The sequence below is a fragment of the Cyanistes caeruleus genome, chromosome Z (assembly GCF_971803275.1).
Source record: "Cyanistes caeruleus chromosome Z, bCyaCae1.hap1.1, whole genome shotgun sequence".
Classification (NCBI taxonomy): Eukaryota; Metazoa; Chordata; class Aves; order Passeriformes; family Paridae; genus Cyanistes; species Cyanistes caeruleus.
In genome coordinates this window covers 60188963-60209484 of record NC_141732.1, presented here as the reverse complement: position 1 = coordinate 60209484, position 20522 = coordinate 60188963, and the positions used below count along the sequence as shown (strand labels likewise).

General features: G+C 34.9%; 1 protein-coding gene across 2 annotated transcripts in view; it reads left to right on the top strand.

The window, feature by feature from the left end:
• SREK1 (splicing regulatory glutamic acid and lysine rich protein 1) overlaps positions 1–20126 on the top strand; it is a 36345-nt gene extending 16219 nt beyond the window's left edge. For both annotated transcript variants that reach the window (XM_023943819.2, XM_086869411.1), the window contains 7 exons: positions 349–479; positions 1918–2032; positions 4865–4984; positions 7293–7808; positions 12361–12456; positions 12914–13049; positions 14268–20126. In XM_023943819.2, coding sequence (XP_023799587.1) covers positions 349–479; positions 1918–2032; positions 4865–4984; positions 7293–7808; positions 12361–12456; positions 12914–13049; positions 14268–14420 — 1267 coding nt within the window. In that variant the 3' untranslated portion in view covers positions 14421–20126. The remainder of the gene's footprint in view (positions 1–348; positions 480–1917; positions 2033–4864; positions 4985–7292; positions 7809–12360; positions 12457–12913; positions 13050–14267) is intronic.
• The last annotated feature ends 396 nt before the right edge of the window (positions 20127–20522 follow it).

Genomic DNA, 20522 nt, shown 5'->3' with positions numbered 1-20522 from the left:
AAAATCTTTGAAGTTCATGGTACTAATTAAGTTTTCAGTATGATGTGAATGTAGTTAGTAAGTGTTATTGTGGACTTTTGATCTGAAATAGAGAAGTAACTTCCTAGACTTCTACTAAAAATATTTTAACACAAGAATACTGTGTTGCCTTTCTTTAAAAGTGGTAAGATTTCGAAGTATTAGAAGATACTTTGGAAACTTGGAACAGATGAGTGTTACAAATCTGTAGTTTTGCTGAACTTTTAAGTTTTCAATTGTACACTAAGTTGAGATGTTTTCCTTTCTTGTTTTTCATTTCCCCTGTTCAAATGTTTAAGAGTGAAAGTTTATTATTTTTCTTTAATTTAGAATAAATCACTCCAATAATGCAATAGTGAAGCCTCCTGAAATGACACCACAAGCTGCTGCCAAGGAGCTAGAAGAAGTGATGAAGAGAGTAAGGGAAGCCCAGTCTTTTATATCTGCTGCTATTGAGCCAGGTAGGTATATTGTGTTTATTACTGAACAGGCATGTGTTTACCTTGGTACACATTTCTAAGAGCATTTTCAGATGCAAGACAAAGATATCCAGAGGAATTCAGTACATGTTGGGTGAAAAAACCAAAAATAATCAATATTCTGTTCATGAATCTAAGCAGTGAAATGAAGCTTTTTATTTCATTTCAGATACATGTTCACTGAATGTTTTCAAACATGCAAATTTAATACTAAATCAATACTTAACGATTGCACTTTTTAAATTAAAAGCACTTGAAAACGTTTAAAAGAAAATGCTTTCTTATTTTTGTTGTCCTTTGGCACCAGTTAATGCCATAGTTTCACAATCAGAGTGAGCTAGCATGGTTCTGAGAGCAGTAATATTATGCTCTCCTTTATCTGCAGCAGGTTAATTTGGTTACTTTTTCATGGTGGCTCAAGCCTCTATGCATCCTCAAAGCAAATGGGATCAGAGAATGAATCTGGGATAAATATTAATATATTTTAAAGGACTTGTTTTCATCCAGATTGTTTCCCTGTTCCCTGTTAACACTGAGATGCCAACTCAAGGAGGAAAGTGGTGTTGTGTTGAGAGGTTAGACAGGCATTCCAGTGGTGATTTATGCTGGCTTAAACTGATTGCAGAACCACGGTGTAAAAAAAATCTCAACTTAGTAAACTTCCTACTTCTTTTCATCAGCAACTTTTTGCCATTCTTCTTACTAACAAGCCCAGATATTGCCTTGTGTTGGTTAGATAGTATGGAGTCTTGAGGGTTTTATGGGGGACGCTATTTTCTGCTGTGTTTTTCGGTTAGAAGTAAAATAACTCTAGCACTTCATCACTATTAACTAACAGAATAACAATTAGACTCTGAACCATGATGAGCTCACTGTTAATGTTTCTACTGACTTTCTGGCCTTTGTCAGACTTTTCCGCCTGTTCTGTTCATTCTTTCCTCCTACAAAACAGTGAGGAATAAAACTTCAGAATTTGTACAGTATTTGAATTATCTAAAAATACAGACAGTAATACTTATTTATATTTTATGCTTGTTTTCAAAATTATGCCTTCTAAATTTACTCTCTTTTTCTCAAGTTACTAAAAAAAAAACAACAACCAAGGTTATTATATTAAATAATAGACAAAAAAAAGGACGTGTTATGATCTTGTGCATTGTGGCAGCAACATAAATCCCATTCATATTAGAGCTAGCTGTTTATAATTATCTGGTTTATGTGTACTGCTGCAGGATGGCTGCACTCAACGAGTATATGCAATGACTTTCTTGGATGTTTCTGAAGGATATTTGCAAAGAAGGAAGATGTGCAGAGAGTAGGCCCCTTGCAATATATGTGGTACATTCCACTTGTGCCAGATTGTTAACTGGGATCTTTAAATGTTCTGAGCTTACACTGCAAAGTGGTTTTTTCCTCTCAGAGTCTGGAAAGAGCAGTGAAAGAAAAGGCGGTCGATCTCGTTCCCATTCTCGTTCAGAATCCAGGTCTAGCTCAAAATCCCGATCTAGGAGGAAAAGATCACACTCAAAACACAGGTATGCTTTTTGTTTCAGACTAAGATCATACTGAGATTTTTTGCATGGTACTTGTTACTGATATTTTTTAGTTATCAACAAGTATTCCTGTAGAGATTACTAAATTGCACCCAGCAGATGAGTGTAATCAGAAGTTTTGTCTCCAAATAGATACTCTTCTCTTTTTAATCCAAAATGTTTTTAGGATTACTTTCAGTTAAAACATACTACAAGGCACTTCCCGTGCCATGTAAAATAATAAGTTCTCTGGGTTTTTGGTACATTTTATGTTTTGCACATTAGGCAGCGTAGCCAAATAAAATGTTGTGACCTGTATTTTAAAGAGAAACCTGCATTTTGTGGATGTTGCATATAATTTACTGGTAACACCCTGAGCAGATAGGCTGGCTGGTTTTTGGTATAGAATTCCTATTGTCCTCAAATTCTAAAAATTGAATTAATAAATGCAGTGTTTTTATTACTGTCCTGTAAATGTGAAGCTAAGTTTTTAAAAAGCATAGAGAAAAGGCTTCAGGAGCAGTTTCTTATTTTTCAGGTTTTGTTTGCTTAGCTAAATTTGTTCAGTTCTGAAACAGAGAATTATTAGATCATTAAGTATAACCATTAAGATTTTTTTCTGAGAATGAAATAGCCTTGTTCTGTGATAATTATAAAGGTTTCAAAATGTTCCAGATTCTTTCAATGTTAGGAGTATATACTGAAAGCCTAGGTAAATCAATCTAAAGATACTTGGCTATGTTAAGGGAAAAAAAATACCCAACATTTGGAATGTTATTTGATTGCTTATGCTTACAAAAGGTGAGTGTTGTCCATATTGCAGCAACAGCTGTGATGCATCCTTTCATTCATGTCTTTAAATAAGTCTACTAGGATATTCTTAAATACAGAAAATCGGGTGAAGAGGGAGTTATCATCAGTTACACTAATAAATATGGTACAAGTTCAGGCTTCAATTTCGCAATAGCAGGAAACCGCAGCATGTGTTTTCTAATGACTTCAAAATGTTAAGTGCCTTTTTAATGCAAGAAGGACCATTTGGTCACTTCTTTATTGGTTGCTTTTCTGCTATATCCCTAATTCAAGGCATTACTCAAAAACAAACTGGTTTTTGTATAACAATTCAGTAATTTCAGTATTACCTTGTTTTGTCACAAATCAAGTGGAATTTTAGAAGATAAGCACATTTTTTTTAAATGTGGAAAACCTATTCTTTAAATAAATGTTTTAGTTATTACGATTTATCACGTTTTGTCAAATTTTTTAATATTGCTACTGTCAGTTTTGAGAACATGCTGAAAAAAAGCCAGTCTGATCTGGTGAGGAATCTTCATCCATAAAAATTATCTATCCTTACTGCTTTCCTGTTTTACTGTTTTATATAATATCATTTTAATCTCTGGGACATAAAATTTATTGGAGATTGTGTGCTTTAATTCTGTTATAATGAACTGGCCTTGCAGTTGGTTTGTATTTCTCTGCTGGTAAAAACAAAGCTGTGGGTAAAAAATGGCTTCCCCTCCTCTTGGTATATATCACTGATGCCATTTGGGACTACTTAATTTTGTCTGGTGTCTGTTTTTAAGGGAATAAAAAGTGATTATATTTATTGAAGGGCCTTCAGGTACATTTAGGGCAGACAAAACCCCCCCAGGAGCTACACCCAAAATGGACGATGGGTCATAGGTTTTCACACTTTTTAAAGTTTAGTCCATTTGCATTTTGGAGTTTAATCTTCTAATTTCAGCTTCAGGTAATAAAGTCATTTACCCCAAGTTTGCTCTCCCCTCAACTCACTTTTCTTTACATTTCTCGGAGCCTGAAAAGGTAAGGTGTTCCCAGGCCTAGAGAGGAATTGTTATGTATGACCAAAGTGGGAGAAGAGTAGCTAACATTCTGTATGGAGTAAATACACTAAAGAATTGCAAGACTGCAAGTGTATGAAAAATAAAAAATCTAAAATCCTCAGGCATCATTACACTGTGTGTCTTGAGCTGTGGAAGGTAGGTGCAACTGTTACTTTTTGTACCTCGCAGTTCTTCAGGTTTTATTGAGTAATAAAGGTGATCTGTATTTCTATCTATGGTAAGTTAAACTTTGTGGTACCTTGTGAAGCCAAGTATCCAATGATGTGGTTTTTTGAAACTTAATGTGAAAACTCAGCTTTTTATTTTGCTTCCCTGGGGAAAAGGGTCTTCCAAAGGCAGTATTTTGGAAAAAAAATTAAAAGTGTTCTTTATCAAATTTGCATAAAACTCTTTTTAATTTTTAAATCAGAGTATCTGCACTTTAATTGCAACTGATATCTATGCTAAGAGATCCTTTTACATGGAAAAAAAAAAAGCTTGACTAAAAGCTGCATCACATATCATCGGGATTTTTTATGAATTTAAATTACAAGGATGGAGAACAGAGCAAAATGAGATAGTTGCAGTCAAAGTCATCCTTCTTTGATGACTAACACTTCAGTAAATGACTAGGCCTGGAAATTAAATAAAATGTAACCAATTATTATTGATAGAAATTCTCAGAGATTTTATGCAGTGTTACTTCGTAAGAAAAACTGTTGTAAATTATATTAACTTGTGTTTTCCAGATTCATGGAGATTATTAGGAAACACGGGTATAACTTAAATGGTTTCAAAGTAGAGTATGTACACCTAGTGAAGCATAAAGTATCCATATTTGCAAAAACGTTTGCAGACACGATGTTACTAAGGTGTCATATAATACTATGTGGTGATACAAAACATGTATACTGTCATTTTGTTTGTTGACTTCATTTGTATGAAGTTTCAATATTAAAGTACTTTTCTTCTGGCATTCTTCATTTAGAAGTAGATCTGGCAACAGGTCTCTCTCAAGACACAAGGACAGACGCAGATCCCGAAGTCCCCTGAAAAAACGATCTAGATCTACAGAAAGACGGAAATCAAGAAGTCGCTCTCGTTCTCGGTGAGTTGTGTTCCACTAAATGGTACTGTTAGTTCACAACACAGGTTTTGAAAAAAAAAAATTAACAAACCTTTTAGGTGACCCCAAAGGGTGAAGTCTCATCCGTGGGACAAAAGGATAGAAAGTAAATTATAATACTGAGTATAGCGGTCTTGGCTAGGATACAGTTAATTTTCTTTCTTGTAGCCTTATAATTCTTTCTATAATTCTATAATTCTTTCTTGTGCCTCCAGGGATTAAATGATCACTTTGAGGCACTTGAACTTTGATACTCTCATTTACATTTGTACTAACATCTAAAAAGAGCTACTGAAAAGAGTACTTTTGTCAGGCTACAATCAATAATTAAGGAATATCCTGTGTACCTTGTGAACCCAGAAAAACATAGATGCTTGTTTGATGTGTATCTGTGGAGAAGGTTGTGCTCAGACTGACCTTGATTCTGTATTGTGAGAACATGTATAGAGTTCTTGTGAATGACCTTTTATTTTCATCTTTGACTGTTCTCATATGTCAGATAGCAGGAACAAATGCATGTTGGTTGTATGGCATATATGTATGTCAGGATGTAATATGTGTGTATTTTATCTAGTTTATTAGTTTTTATGTCTGATCATCTAATTACTAAACTGTGAAATTTTAACAAGATCATAGCATAATTTTTTGAGAGGTGAAGTAGTGAATAAGTTCAAACCAAAAGTGCCTGTGAAAATAGCTTCTTGAATGCAAGTCTTGGTATGTTCTTAGTTTAATTTCTGTAATTCCCTTGATTTATTTAAAGAGAGATTTGTACTTAGGTTGTGCAGCTGCTTCTTGTTCTATTAGATAAGTTTTGTGGGAAAGAGAGCTGCAGATCCGTGGACCTATGTGGAAACAAAACTAGGCTGTGTAGGTTTTATTGGTGGATCCTTTTGATTCTCTGTTTCTGTTCTCTGGAGCTTCTTGAGACATCTGCTTGCTGGAAGGGGAAAGTCCAGTGAAATCTCTGTGATAAATTAACTAGAAGACATTTCTTGGGAGGCTGTAAGGCTGGTTATTGTGGGGAATGTGTGCTATTTCGTCTTTATGATGTTACATTCCATTTCTGAGACTCCTAACAAGTACTTGACAGAACCTGATGGGAATCAAAGTTGTCAGGTCATAAAGCATACAACAGTCTGCTGTTTATTTGCAGTTGAGAAGAAGATACAGCCAAACACTTCTTCAGTTTGAGGAAAGTTTGAGTGCTTAGGACCTTTCATGTGAGAAGGAGTCTCTTTTAGAATCTGTAAAAATCTAGAATAGATACCAATACCAGGTAACTTCTGTCAGTCGGGTTCTTCTTGACACAATAAAATCTGCTAATCAATTTGTCCTCTACTTCTTTCTCCTGTTTCTGTCTCTGAACAATTGTTCTTTCATTATGTGTCTCTATACTAAAGAGGAAAGATGGAATTTCGCATTTTCAAGTAGTCCTATACTAAAATGAAATCTTCCAGCCAATGGTTAGCTGATTAGTTTTTGTTTGACTTGATGACTTGAAATCAGATGGAATTTTCCTCGTTGTTCTTTTTATGAACATGTATACTTCCTGTCCCAAAGAAGCTGTTTTCCTTCCTTCTGTTTTTAGAGTGCTACTGTTTTACTGTAGCATTTATGTTAGCATTTTTCAGTAATTTTCAAATTCGTAATGACATTATGGATGGTTGAATTGTCTTGATTGAATTTTGATCTTATATTTGTCTTTTAAGGGAATCTGGTGACATTTTGCCCATGTTTTCTTTTTATTAGTATGTATTAAGTTTTGTTGGACTTCCAAGAAGTTCAAGGATATCTGTGTGAGAGAAAACTGTAGAATATAAAGTCTTCGGTCAGTCAGCTGTCATTATTCATCTCACAGTGATTAATCTGAAGGTGATTTTATGTGGATACATTCTTAGTAAAGAGTGGATTTACAGGTTGTAGTGTTTGTCTCACTCCTGGCAAAATATAGAAAACTTATATATGTATAATTGTGTAACTGTGAGGTGAAGAGACACATTCTCTTCAAACATAGTAGCATCACTTCAGAGATAGTGGTTAGATTTGGTTTTGGCCTCACCTTCTCCATTTTGGTTTCCAAATTTTTCCTAGATGTATATGGCTGTGTATTTCCTACCTATATATAGGTTTCTCTTATTGTGAACAGGGGTGAAAAATTAAAATACTGAAGAATTACTATTTTCTAATATAGACACACATTTTATCTGATGTATACTAAAAAGTTAGTTGTAATTTTAATTGGAAAGTTCAAAGATGAATTAATGGGTTTGTGTTTGGCTTTTCACAGGGACAAGAAAAGAGACAAGGAAAAGATCAAGGAAAAAGAAAAGGCCAAAGAAAAAGACAGAGACCGAGACAAGGAGAAGGATAGGGATCGAGACAAAGACAGGGAGAGAGAGCGAGATAAAGAGCGAAATAGGGAAAAGGACAAAGAGAGAGATAAAGAGCGAAGCAAAGATAGAGAGAGAGCCCGAGACAAAGACAGGGACAAGGATAAAGATAGGGACCGGGAAAAGGAAAAAGATAAAGACAAGGAAAAAGACAAGGAAGAGGTAGATCAGAACAAAGAAAAAGAAGATGCTGAGAAAGAAGGAGAGAAGGACAGAGAGAAGATTAAGGACAAGGAGGGAGATAAAGACAAAGGAGGGGAAAAAGAAAAGGACAGAGACAAAGAGAAGGAAAAAGATGGGGATAAGGAGAAGGAGCGAGAAAAAGAGAGAGATGATAAAAAGAAGAAAGATAAGAGATCCAGAACACCCCCAAGAAGCTATAGCTCTTCAAGAAGATCTCGTAGCTCCAGCAGGTTTGTTTAGAATTTTTCATGCTTGTTTTTTTTTTTTGACTTGTCAGATCAGTGAGGCACCATCCTAAATTTTATGTATTGGTATCACTATGTCTCTTACTAAGTCATTTTGTATTATTTCTCTTTTGTTAAATCTGTAGATTTTTCTTTAAAGTAATTCCTTTTATAAAAAGCTCGATATGATGCCTTATAGAACAGAGTTTCTTGTTGGGCTGGTGGTGCTTGGCTTTCACATAACCATATTATATAAGCCTTGAGGACAGTAATCAGATGATTCTTGTGCCATTTCTGTATGTTACAGACAGACAAAAGTTCTGACCAACATCACATGCATCATCTTTGCTCTGATGAAAGTTTGAGTCACTGTTACATAATTCTTTTATTACTTACATACTTCAGCATTTTGGTCTGTAGATCTTGCAAACAATTGTTTGCCAATATTTGCCTGTCTTTGGCTGGACAGCTGAACTGCAGGAAGCAGGCATGTTGCTTAGCTGGCTGTCCTTTCACAAAGTGAATGTATCTCAGTTGGATGACATGGACACGTTGTTTATCTGACTAGATGGCCAGGTGTAAGTTAAAAGTAACATTCCTTAACCGCTGCAAACAGTAAGCAGGAACACAATAAAGTTAATGTAGCTGTTGGTTTTGGCTCTGAGGGGAGCTTAACTGGCAGGAAGTCTGGATAAATTCATTACAGCAGAAAGAAGCTGGGAGATTATAATCAATCTCTGTAAGCAAACTCAGGCATATTCTAAAAGCATTGCAGCTAAGTTAAATTTAGAAGCATGGGTGGATAAGGTCCCTTCTGTTACATTAGGAATTAGGGAGTTCAGTAGTATTGTATCAGATTTAAGTAACAGATTTTATCTGTGACCTTGAGATAACGAAATGCTGAATGAATTGGACAAGTTACGCTTATTGTAATAATATTACTAGACAAAAGCAGAATTTCTCTAGTGCTCAAAATTCATCAGTACAGGGTTTGTAGAATGCAAGAAAGGGTGTAATGGTTCCTGAACATTGTGTTCTGAGGTTTATGGGCAAAACACTGTTTCTTCCTTAAGCATATGCAGCTTTCTATTTAAATGAGTGAAAGACCCATATAAAGATACTTCTATCAGCTTTGAAACCATATTTTTCTGTCCATGGGCTTCAGAGTGGTGAACTGGATAATTGCAGAAAAATAAGGGTTTCACAATTAGCTTATATAGGAACCTTGGTAGAAAACCAGGTTTCTAGTGCCAAATAGTAAGTGTAGTTAGCTGGGTGTTACCAAAACCTGATACTCTAGTTTGCAATAATATATTGATATATGGGAATATATGGGAAGGCTCCAATGTCATGTACTTGAGCAAAGAATTCTTGTGAAAATTAGTGCATTTCTTCTAGTGCAAAGCACAAAACTGTACTTTGGTATGATAAAGATATTGTTAAACACGGGCGGTGTTCTTTTGAAGCTGGAAGTTGAGAAAATACACTTTTTGTAAAAGATTTACGATTTTTTCTTCAGATATAACTATCCTTAGAGCGTCAATGCAAAGGCCAATACTGGTGAATGTCATTCTCAGGGACTTAGTGGGACAGGGTGCATTCTCTGTAGCTTTGCAAACAACAGAGAACTAGCTGGAGGTTGGCTGATCTGGCATTTAGAGAAACCTCAGCAGATGGGAGAAATGGACTGATAGTCATCTCTTGGAGTTGAACAAAGAGAAAGGACAAGTCCTACACCTGGGCAGGAATAACATTGAGACTCACTGGCTGGAAGGCTGGCTGGCAGGTTCTTGCTCTCCTCCATCCAAAAATCTAACTGGATATGGCCCTGAATAATTACTCTGATTGACCCTTTTGTGAGGTGAAGAAGGGATAGGTTGGACTAAGTCATCTTCAGATGGTTCTTCCAACTTCAGTTACCAGAGTAACCTCAGTAACTCTGAAAAGTAATTCTGAGTAGATTGGGTTACATTAGGGGTCTCTCTTTGGTGATGGACATTGCACAGTTGAAACGGTTGCAGACCTTTCTGGTGAAGATTATTCAACAGGTAGGCATTTCAGTTGCCTGAAATTTCAGTACAGCAGTTGACTGCTGATCATGTAATATGTAAATGTAAAATATGGTGCAAATAGTCATCTTTGTGGAGAAGAGGGGAAGGTGGAATAGGACATACAAGACCTTCTAAGAACTAGAAGGCAGCTGACCTTGCTTTGCTGACAGACTGTTTGCAAGTACTGGAATTAAGATTTGTGATTCCTAGCTGAAAGGAGACAGACCAGGGGAAGAGAAATCGGTTGGAAAAGGAGCTATCTTACAGGCTAGCAGAGCCAATAGCATCAGATGACATGCAGAATGTTATTTCCTTGTATAATTAAGAGACATAGGATCCCTATCAAAGTATTCAGAACTTGTTTTTCTTAAATTTCACTGTGTTAGTGTTGTGTAAGAGATTCAATGAAATGGATGCACAAAAATCTTAGGTACAAATGTAATAGAGATGAGAACAAATGTAGTGAGACACTGTTATAATTCTTCAACTTGAAATAAGAAAAGCGGAAACTGAAGATAAAATTTCATGAATAGGCAGTTTCAAGTTTGAACACAATTGCTGAAGCGCTTGGTTTGTATGCTGGAAAGCAAAACTAACTGGGAATGTAGTTAGTGTAGCTGAATTGACAGGACTGAGAGAGAATAATCAATTTCCAGTATCCTCAATTAAATAAAGGTGATGATTAGTGTGGAGATGTTAAAAATAAAATGCATGTTGACTAGTGAATGGCTGATTAGTGACTGTGTTATTTACTTAATGATTTTGAGGCCGTTTTATATTTTTGTTTATCAAAGATAAATCAAAAGCTTGCTGAACAAAGTACTTCAGAAATCTTATCCTGTGCAGCTTCAGGAGGTCACTGTCTTGGTTTTGATTGAAAGAGAATTAAAATTTCTTTCTGACTAGCAGCTGGTACGGTGCTGGAGTTTTCCTTTTCATCCTGCTTGTTCTCCTTCCTTGGTGGGGTTGGGGGTATTGAGGTTGAGGAGTAAAGGGGGCAAAAGAAGGCAGGAAATGCCACTCAGGATTTAATTGTCATTTGGGGTTCAACCATGGCAGTTCTTTTTTGACTTCTATTTTCCTCATCTGTCCTTCCTTGTTCGGTCTTTGTTAGGCTTTACAAGTCTCTGCTTTGAGAGTTGAGGAAAGAGTATATTAGTAATTGAAACAAAATAAAATAATTACAGTAATAATTGTAGTGGAAAGGACAGAGGGGAATAATGCCCAGGACAAGCAAGTCATGCACTACACAATTGCTCACCCCTCATGGACTTTTGGCCGGTTGGGTCAACTTTCCTGGCCATGCTCCCTCCCAGTGTCTTGTGTACATGCTTGCTGGCAGAGCATGGAAAACAAAAGTCCTCAATTTCAGGATAAGTAACAACTAAAACATCAGTGTATTATCAACATCATACTGAATCTGAACACAGCACTGTTCCAGCTACTAGAAAGAAAATTATCCTGGCCAAAATCAAGACAGTCACAGTAGATGGTATTGTCCGACTATCAATCCATATAGTGATAGTGGCTATCACTTAATGTGTTCTTTTGTTACTTATCTAATAAGTATTGATTTCTTAGCTTTTCTAAATACTGAAGATAAAAACATTCACAAATTTCAGAAGCTGTTATCCATAAATAAAGCTTTTGTGCTGTGTCTAGAAGTAAGTTTTAAACTTCCCTATTTTGTCTTCAATTGGTCTTTGAATCTGCTTTTCCTGCTTTACAAAGAGTTGATAGTAAAAAACAATCGTGACAGATGGGTTCTACATTTATATTAATTGAAGTTGTACTGGCTCAGTTTTTGCTTTAATTTAATGTGTGCTTCAGTATAAATGACCAGTTATTTCATGTTTAGTGGTATTCAAGATCAGACTCCATAGTGGCAACTTTAGGAAACTCCATTTAGTTACATAAAACATACCAAGTTCTTCCATGTATTACAGAGTGATGATATTCTGTTTGCTAAGCAAGGACCACTAGAAAAACAATGGATTTTACTTATTCTGACTTTGACACTAGCTTGGGCTTCATTTTTCCCTGTTTTCCTCTAAATCAACTAATTCTAGCTCATATATTTAGTATTTAAATTTCAATCAGGTTAAACTGAAGTTGCAGTGGTCTTCAGGTTGTATATTAGTTACATTTTGAAATTCATATTGCTCAAGTTATACCTTTTGTCTTAATATGGCTCTTCATTTAACTGAACTACTTTCCTGACTGAAGAAACTTTTAACTGATACAGTATTACCAAATTCAGTGTGTTTTCATTGTTATCAAGCACAAAAGAATTAAAAAACTTTTTTTGAGAGGGCACATCCTTTTTTTCCTCCTTTGGCCTTTCCTTTCCCACTAAATATGTATACAAAGTTTTTTTTAGTTCATACAGTTCATATTTTGTTGGTAATATAGACTGTCAAATTCAGTGGATGTGTTAGATCACTGTAAGAGTTTTCTACCTCCTTTATTTTTGGGTTTTGATGATACTGAATTTCTTGGTCCTATAGAGAAAGGCGTAAAAGGAAGAGCAGAAGTCCCTCCAAATCTCCTAAAACATCAAAAACAGCAAAAAGAAAGTCTTCACGAAGTCCATCTCCAAGAAGGTCAGTTTGATTTAAACACAGAAGTTAAAGATCAGTGAAGAAGGAAGAATTTATAGTAGATTCTCTGTTATGCTAATGATTTCCAATGATTTCAGTTGGCCAGTATACTTCAGTTTTAATTTAACTCAAAACTTAAACCAGTTTGAGCTCTGGTATTCTTCAATGACATGGTTTCAAATAAATCAGCAGTGCAAATTGCTTCAAATCAGTAAAATCCCTTCATCTGATGAAGATTAATTTTCTTTTTTCTGTGCAAACACAGTGCATAGTGGTCATATGCACTGTTTAGCTCTCTTCAGCCAAAAAAAAATCCCATTATCTCTGGGAAGAGTTTTTTTGTTAAATTTTGGGAGGTTTTTTGAAAGTCCATTCTGGGGGTTTAGTTTGCAGTCAAATGGTTTGAAGTTTATTGTAGTTGGATCAAATCCTAATTTGAATAAAAAAAATTCTGAAACAGAAACAAGAAAGAAAAGAAAAGAGAAAGAGATACAAATAATGAAAGAAGAGAAAGAGAACGCTCCACTTCGAAGAAAAAAAGTAGTAAAGAAAAAGAGGGAAAGGAGAAATCTGACAAAAGCACCACTGCTTTTAAGGTAAGTATGTGTCACCAAGTGATCAGCAGAATGAAGTGGTTGGTAGTGAAGCAATTACTGAAATTCTCTCTGCACTATTTCTTTCTTCTACTCCCTTCTTTTTCTCCTGTTCCTTACCAAAGTAGTGCTATTTAGTGTTTGCTAGTTGGGTTTAGTAGGCCAGTTTTAAATCTATATATTTGAACTTCAGTTGACCTGTAGGAGTTTGTGTGCTTAGGTTACAGAAACATCTTGTTTCTCTTATGTTGTGTTCCCTGTGTTAGGACTTGCCTGGCTCCCTACTTTTAGGAGCAGGCAGATCATTGACTAACAAGCAGTGTTCATGGGTGGCTTGAATGTCAAACTGAAAAGATTACTTTTTAAATAAACTCATGATGCAGTTCAAACTCTCCCTCATTGAATTGGTCCTGGTCTGTATATTGGATTCTATAAGAGTGAAATTGAAGAGATGTGAAATAGTGTAGGATTTTCCCCTGCAAAATGGAAGGTACTGCAATTAAAAAAGGAAACCTCTTCAATTTTTTTAGTCTTAGAATTTGAATAGCAGAACATCTTTAAAGAGTAGTTTGTTGTGCTCAGAATTATTCAGCTGTTACAAAACACCTGGTTTAGATGACTGTTCAAATGAATGAGTAAGAATCTTACCCAAGACCTCCCTCAAAATGCATCAGATATCTGGCAAAAAATAAGACAGAAAAAGTTCAGTCCTGTTCTGTTTAAAAAATCTTGGTGAAATCTTGATTTCTGGAACTGTTTCTCATATGTTCTCTGGTGCCACTTGTTCTATAACTTTATATGTGACTTTATTATAGTTTAATAAAGACTATTGTTAACTATAAGAATAGTAACATGTATTGCAATAGAGTACAATAGAATGCAATAGAAAGAAATGTGTATTTCATAATACATTACTATAGATTATAATATATATAAAATATATATTACATATATCATAATATAGTAACAGTTCCTCCATACTTTATGGCATAATTTCTTGGGTGATGTGTTGTTATGAGTGCTGAACTTCAGCCAACTGAAAAAAAAGCTCATTTTAAAAAAAGGCAGGGGCAAAGAAGCTCACACCTTTGTTCTAAAATTTGCAGAGACAAGATACACATGTAAAAATTGAAACAATAAGATTACCAAGAGTTGATTGGAAGTCATAACCTATAATGCTAAGAATATTATTTTGTTTTCAAATAATTTTATCTTTGGTAGGACAAAGATAACAATAAAGAAGACCAGAATTTGGAAACTGACAAGGAAGTAGAAAATAGAGATACACAAAGGACAGATGAAGTCAAACTACAACAGAACGGGAACTGTCAACCAGATGAAGAAAACCTCTCAATTAAAATGGAAGAGGTTTAATGCAAAGAATGGACTTCTAATTCAACTAAGGAATGAAATCCAAAGCATTTTATTTCCCAGAATGAGGAAGAAAATGTCAAAGCAATCAACCTGAATGTGTTGATAGTACTAGTAGCTCCTCCAATTCTTGTGATAGCTTTGTTGTCTTCTTGCTGTAAAGCAAGAGAGCACAGACCAGTAGCTAATACCATGAAAAGGCAGATGCCATCAGAACTATTCATCTCTGAAAATCCATGCATTTCCATGATGGCTGTACTTGTAAAATGATTTATGTTAAGTTTTACTATAAGCTGTTACAAATAACTAGGAACTGAAAGATGTAAACCTGTACTTCCCCAAAAAAGCTGAAGATATGCATTGAAGGTTGTTTAAAATATTGCTTGTTGATGCCTTTTCTATTGTTTTGCCCTGTAGGTTAAAAAATCCACAAAAACTTTAATGTGTGCTGTTTGATGTGCTTGAAAATGGTGCATAAATATACACACTTTCTTTCCTTGTAAATGACAACTGTAGGGAAAGGGGGTTTAAGCATAAACACGGTTTTACTGTTCTTATGTTAAATACTCACAGATTAATGTTTTTCATTTGCTCACTGCTTGAGATTCTTAGGGTTTCTTATTTAAAATAATTTCTTACTAATACCCCTGAAATTAATATTTCTTTTAAGGTATTTGAACAGTGCATGCGCTTTTTCTGTTCCTAAAAGGAATGTTGTCATGTTGTAGATGTTAGGTTAGCTTACAGGGTTATTTTGGAGTTGTTTTGTTTTGTTGTTTTCTTTGTCCTTAGAGAAGTGAGCACATCTATATGACAATACCAGAACTTCCAGCTTTGTTTTGCAATGTACTGCAGTGTGTCTGTTCAGCTAAAAATAGTACAGGTGCCATTAAGAAAATATTTTTTTTCCTTTTTGTTAAAAAAATATGGGAGCACAAGCAGAAGCTTTAGTGCCTTCTTAAAATGTGGTATTTTCTAGAAATGTATATGTGCTGTTACACATTTTCAGCTAAATCTTACATGATCTCTCTTGCTACTTTGGCACCACCATACTGTAGACAAAAATGCAAGTGACTTGCCAGAATGGTTGTTTGATTCACTTGTTAAAATACTGAAGCTCCATTTTACTTTTATTTTTTATTCTTAGAAGAGATTTTTGAATAAGAGAAGAGATTTCATTTGGGGACCACCACTGTTACAAAGTAATAGCTGAATACAAAGTGTGCTCTGATCACCTTCATCAAAGAAAGCCCTTAAAACATTTAATATACATTTGGATGGCCTTAATTGTTACCTCTCTGTTATTTCTCTGATACCTGTTGGGGGATATAAAAGGAATGGCATGCAAAGAAATGGGGGATAAATAATTTGAGGAAGGAGGTTCTAATTTACACAGGGCTTACATAGTAGAGATTCTTTTATCATTTCTTGTGGAGAAAGCGTACAAGAAGGGAGTGATGAAACAAGTGTTTATGTCATGGCAAAACATGGCTTTTGTTTTCTGGAGTAATTTAATTGGTTACATGAGATTTCTGATAAGTTACACTTCTAAGACATAATTATACCTAAAATCGCGTAGATTATTTTTATTACTACTATTTTAATGCAATCAAATTACTTAATTGCCTTACCTCATGGGAAGTGTTATTTCTTTCAGTTAAAATAAAAAACTACATGTATTGGCTATTTGCTTTTTACTTGTTTTACTTTTCTTCTGCATAGTTAATTTTTTTCAGTGGAAGGGAAGCATATTACAGGGAATGAAAACTTTGCCCAATTGCTAAGGTAATGAAATCCAATTTGATTGTGAAGCTGCTTAATCACTCCCAATTTTTTATAAGATTTTATGTTCTTGCCACTGTGTACATTTAAGACAACAGAAAATGCTTTACCATGTAAAGTATAGAACAGCCATTTTTGTGATGTATAAGCCACATGCTGTTGGCTGGTAAACAGCTAATTCTGATAAAAGAATAAAAAAATCTGTATGCTTACAGGAAGACTGTGAAAGATTGTGTCTTGCAACAACAGCTGTCTTATTTATGATGTGTAAGTAGCATAGAGCAAAGAGATTGTTTGTATACTTGTTATCTTTGGTACCATTTCACTAATAAAATAAGTATTTTAGAGGGATGTTTCTGCTGGTACATACTTATTAAAGGAATATTTTTAGACCATCTGGTCTTATTCATAGAGCTTCTTTCATTTGAAATGTAGAAATTAGTGAAAACATACATGTATTATTTATGTTTTCATTGAAAAGCTGAATTTCTCTCTTGGGAAGAACTAGAATTCCTTCAGTGTATCTGTTTTAGCTGGTAGTTGGTTTCCTGGGTTTTGTTGCCCTGAAATAGTATAGCTCTATGACGTATCAGTTATAAAATATTTAAAGGAATGCATACACTTAGCTGAGAAACATGCATTTGGAAGTTAATAGTTATGGATGGCAGCCTTAATTTACTAGCTAGCTAATCGCATGTGTGAAGCTGTATACAGCATGTTATTATATTGTATGTTTATTATGGTTCCCTTACAAAAAGTATGTTGGGGTTTTTAGGGTTTTTGTTAAGGAAAAAGCAGCAACCAGCCACCAAATACAGATTTCCTCCCCTCCTCAAGTCATACTTTCTTGCAAATACTGTATTTTCTGGTTTTGTTTTGTAAATACTGTGTGGATCTATGAGGTAGTTAACAATCTGTCTTACAAGGTGTTTCTAAAAAGCCACTCCTGGAGAACTGTTAATGTATAAAAATGCTTATTTCTGCAGAGAGTAGCGCACTTACAAACTGCTAGCATGGCACAGTAATGAAGTTCCAGGCTGCTCCTACAGAATTGAGTGGATCATCCGCTGAATGTGTCCATCTTCCATGACAAGTCCATTGCCTTCATCCATTAGCAAGCTTGTGTGCTGAGCTACCGCGTCAGACCATTTGGTTTTGCACTTTGTAAATGGGATTAACTTGGTTAGAGGTTTTGAGAAGTGTGGTTTATGGTAGCTGTACTGTTATACATGTAGTTTCATCTGAATCAGCCCTTACTTGAAAGTGTAAATTACTCAGAAGAGTTTTATATGTTGCCATTTTGCTAAGATCACATAAAGCACATAAACATAACTTTCCATTAGTGCCCATAGCTATTTTCTCAGGAGGGTTCTGGATAGCAGACAGGATTTTTCTTTGCATTCTGAAAGAAGAAGGTAGCAGAAGAGAACTGCTTGATGGATCAAGCAGGATGTCAAACTCAAAATAGAGGTGTCTGTGGCTTAAATGATTGCATCAGAGTCAATGGATTCACACAGGTATGAGGCATGGAATTTTATTTGCAAACACCAACAGTAGTATATTATGTAAAGAATTCTTAGTTTTCATATGTTGGAATTGGAATTAGGGGTTATAAAAGCACTTGCTTAGAAACTAGAAATATCTGAAAAATGCTTGGGAAATGAGTGAGATTGTGGGTTTTGCCTGTTCAGTAATCACCTGCTAATTTTTTTGATGGTAGTTTCACATAGATAGATATGTCTGAACTAGCCTTATATTAGTGGGCTGACAGCAGCCTATACACAGCTTGGATGTTGAAATGAGCTGTGGACACTCCAGTGCCATTTACACTGGTGGAATGAAGTTAAATTTGTAGTTTGTAGTGTGCTTTGCATTGCTTGCTAGTGTTCTCTGGCCCAGTTACAAGTTGGGCAATACCTGAAATTACTTTGAAACTCTTCAGATCTGTTACATAGTAGTTTCTCTCTTTTGCCCTTAGCTTGTACTGCTATCTGTAATAGATTAGGGAAGCGCGTGATTTTTTTATTTTTTTTGTCTTGAGATAAGTAAAGCTTGTTCTGCATGTTATAAATTAGCGTATACTTATTGCCAGTCCTTATTTAGTTATTTTTCATTAATGAGTATGACCCTTGCGAACAGTAATGCCATAATGGTATGTGTGTTGTCTACTTCTAGGTCTGAAGTATCTCTGCACCGCTTTTGTAGTGAAACAAGATCAGAGTTCATGTATTGTTAGAGAAAAAAAAATCCAGACAAAATAATCTTGAATTTTATAAATGATAGTGTGATAATAGCATTATAGTGGTAAAAACAATCAGAGATGTGAATTCTGAATCATTATCTGGGGCATATGCTACTTGGTACTTTCCATTTTATAGCAATCAGATATCATCTTTGATGTTATAATTTTGAAAGTGAAAATTTGATGTAGTGGCATAAACACTGAAATCTGTAAATGGCTGAAATCATGTCAATGTGTAGACAGTTCAGAGAGATGTAGTTTTCTCACTGGAGGCTGGAGTATGGAGAATTGAATACATGTAGATATCATTAGGTGTTAGTGCCTAAAGAGAATCTGAAATTTAATTTTGTTTGCTAATACATAAACAGGCGTTTTCAGCTTGTAGTTTAGCTTATTTTTATATGTTGAAAAGTGTAATTAAAATTATATTGAAAACTAAAAGCACCATACAAAAGGATTTTCTTTTAATGTAAGAGAACCACACTTTCATCTGTTTAATTTTAGATTTAAAATTTGTCATGGCATGCAGTGTTTAATTCAGGACTGCCTCATCTTTAGCTAAGTCCTACTGCAAGATATGAACATGTTAGCACAAGGGTTTCTTTTGTATTCTCTTCAATGTAATACAGCTTAATAAACTTCTCAATATGTGGATGCAGCTACTTTCCCTCTGGTTTGAGGAGATGCAGTTGTTAATACTTCAATTATGTTTTGTTCAAGTAAAGAAAACATACTACAGTTGAGAGGCTATCTACCAACTTCAGCTGAACATGTGAACTCTTACTATCTAAGAGGACAAAATTTTTTTTTTATTGTCATGACAAGTCAGTTTTAAGATTGTTGAGCATTATACAGGAGAACATGGATAGCAAAAATTAGTTTTTAGCTCTTTGTACTATTCTGGAAAGTTTCAGCTTACACTTTGTTTTTTAATTTGTTACATTTTATTATGTTCATCTAGTGCTAAATTTGATGTGAGATCATAGAATTTTTTGGTGTACAAAGTGTATTCTATACTAGTTGTTAATGAAATTATTCTTTTTCCATTGAAAAGGCTATATGCGTCTTTTTTGGCCTGAAAGGCTTATCAGCGGTAGTAAAAGCATAATTAATCTCCCTTTCATGCAGTTATTGATATCCTTAATGAGACTGCCAGTTAACTGGCTTTCTTAGAAGTTGTTGCTCTGTTCTTTCTTTAGTGCAAATATTTAGCTGCTGCACTGATGAGTAAATCATGGGCCACTTAATAATTGCTACTAGAAAAGGCACCATTTACATAACTATCAAAGGAATTACTGATTTGGCCCAGAAAGATCTAGAGAGGAATTTAACATTCACAGATTATATAGCCTATCACTGGGTCCTTTATGGTATTTTCCCAACTGATATGGGAGCTGTATCTTAATTTGTTACACATAAATCACACCCATCACAGTCTGGATTCAGGTATATCTGAGGAAAATAAGCAGCACAGCAGCAAATATACTATTTTCCTTCTCTAAGTTTGATATTTCTGTTAATAATGTAGGTATTCTAAGTTAAATTATCAGGTAACCAAATGTTTGTTATGTTGGTAGAGTATATTTTTGCATTAATGAAACAACTATGGAAATGATACACATAAAGAAATGTTAAATGCTATTACATTGTTGTTTTTTTCATAAATAAACCATGTCCCAAACTTCTGATGGTGTCATAAACTCACTTCCACTAAATTTAGATGAAATACAAGACATGACTGTACAATTCTGTCTTCTCTATTTTTTTTTTTTTGATTTTTTTTTCTTTTCTAGGCTTTATCTGCCCCAGAGTCAAGTGATTTGAAACTAAGACTGTTGTACTGATACTGACAAGAGTGTTACAGGAAAGGTGATAATGGATTAAGTAACTGAATATATCATCACTGTTTAGTTACAGAAGAGCCTTCTAAGTCCCATCTCTGAGGAGGGGATTTTCTTCTGCACAGGAAACTGCCACAGTTTCACCAGAGAGAGTGTCTCACTTTCAAACAGAAAATTAATAAATGTGACTGTGTAGAAGACTGTGTCAAAGTAGGAATCAGGAGTTCAAGCAGAGCTTCT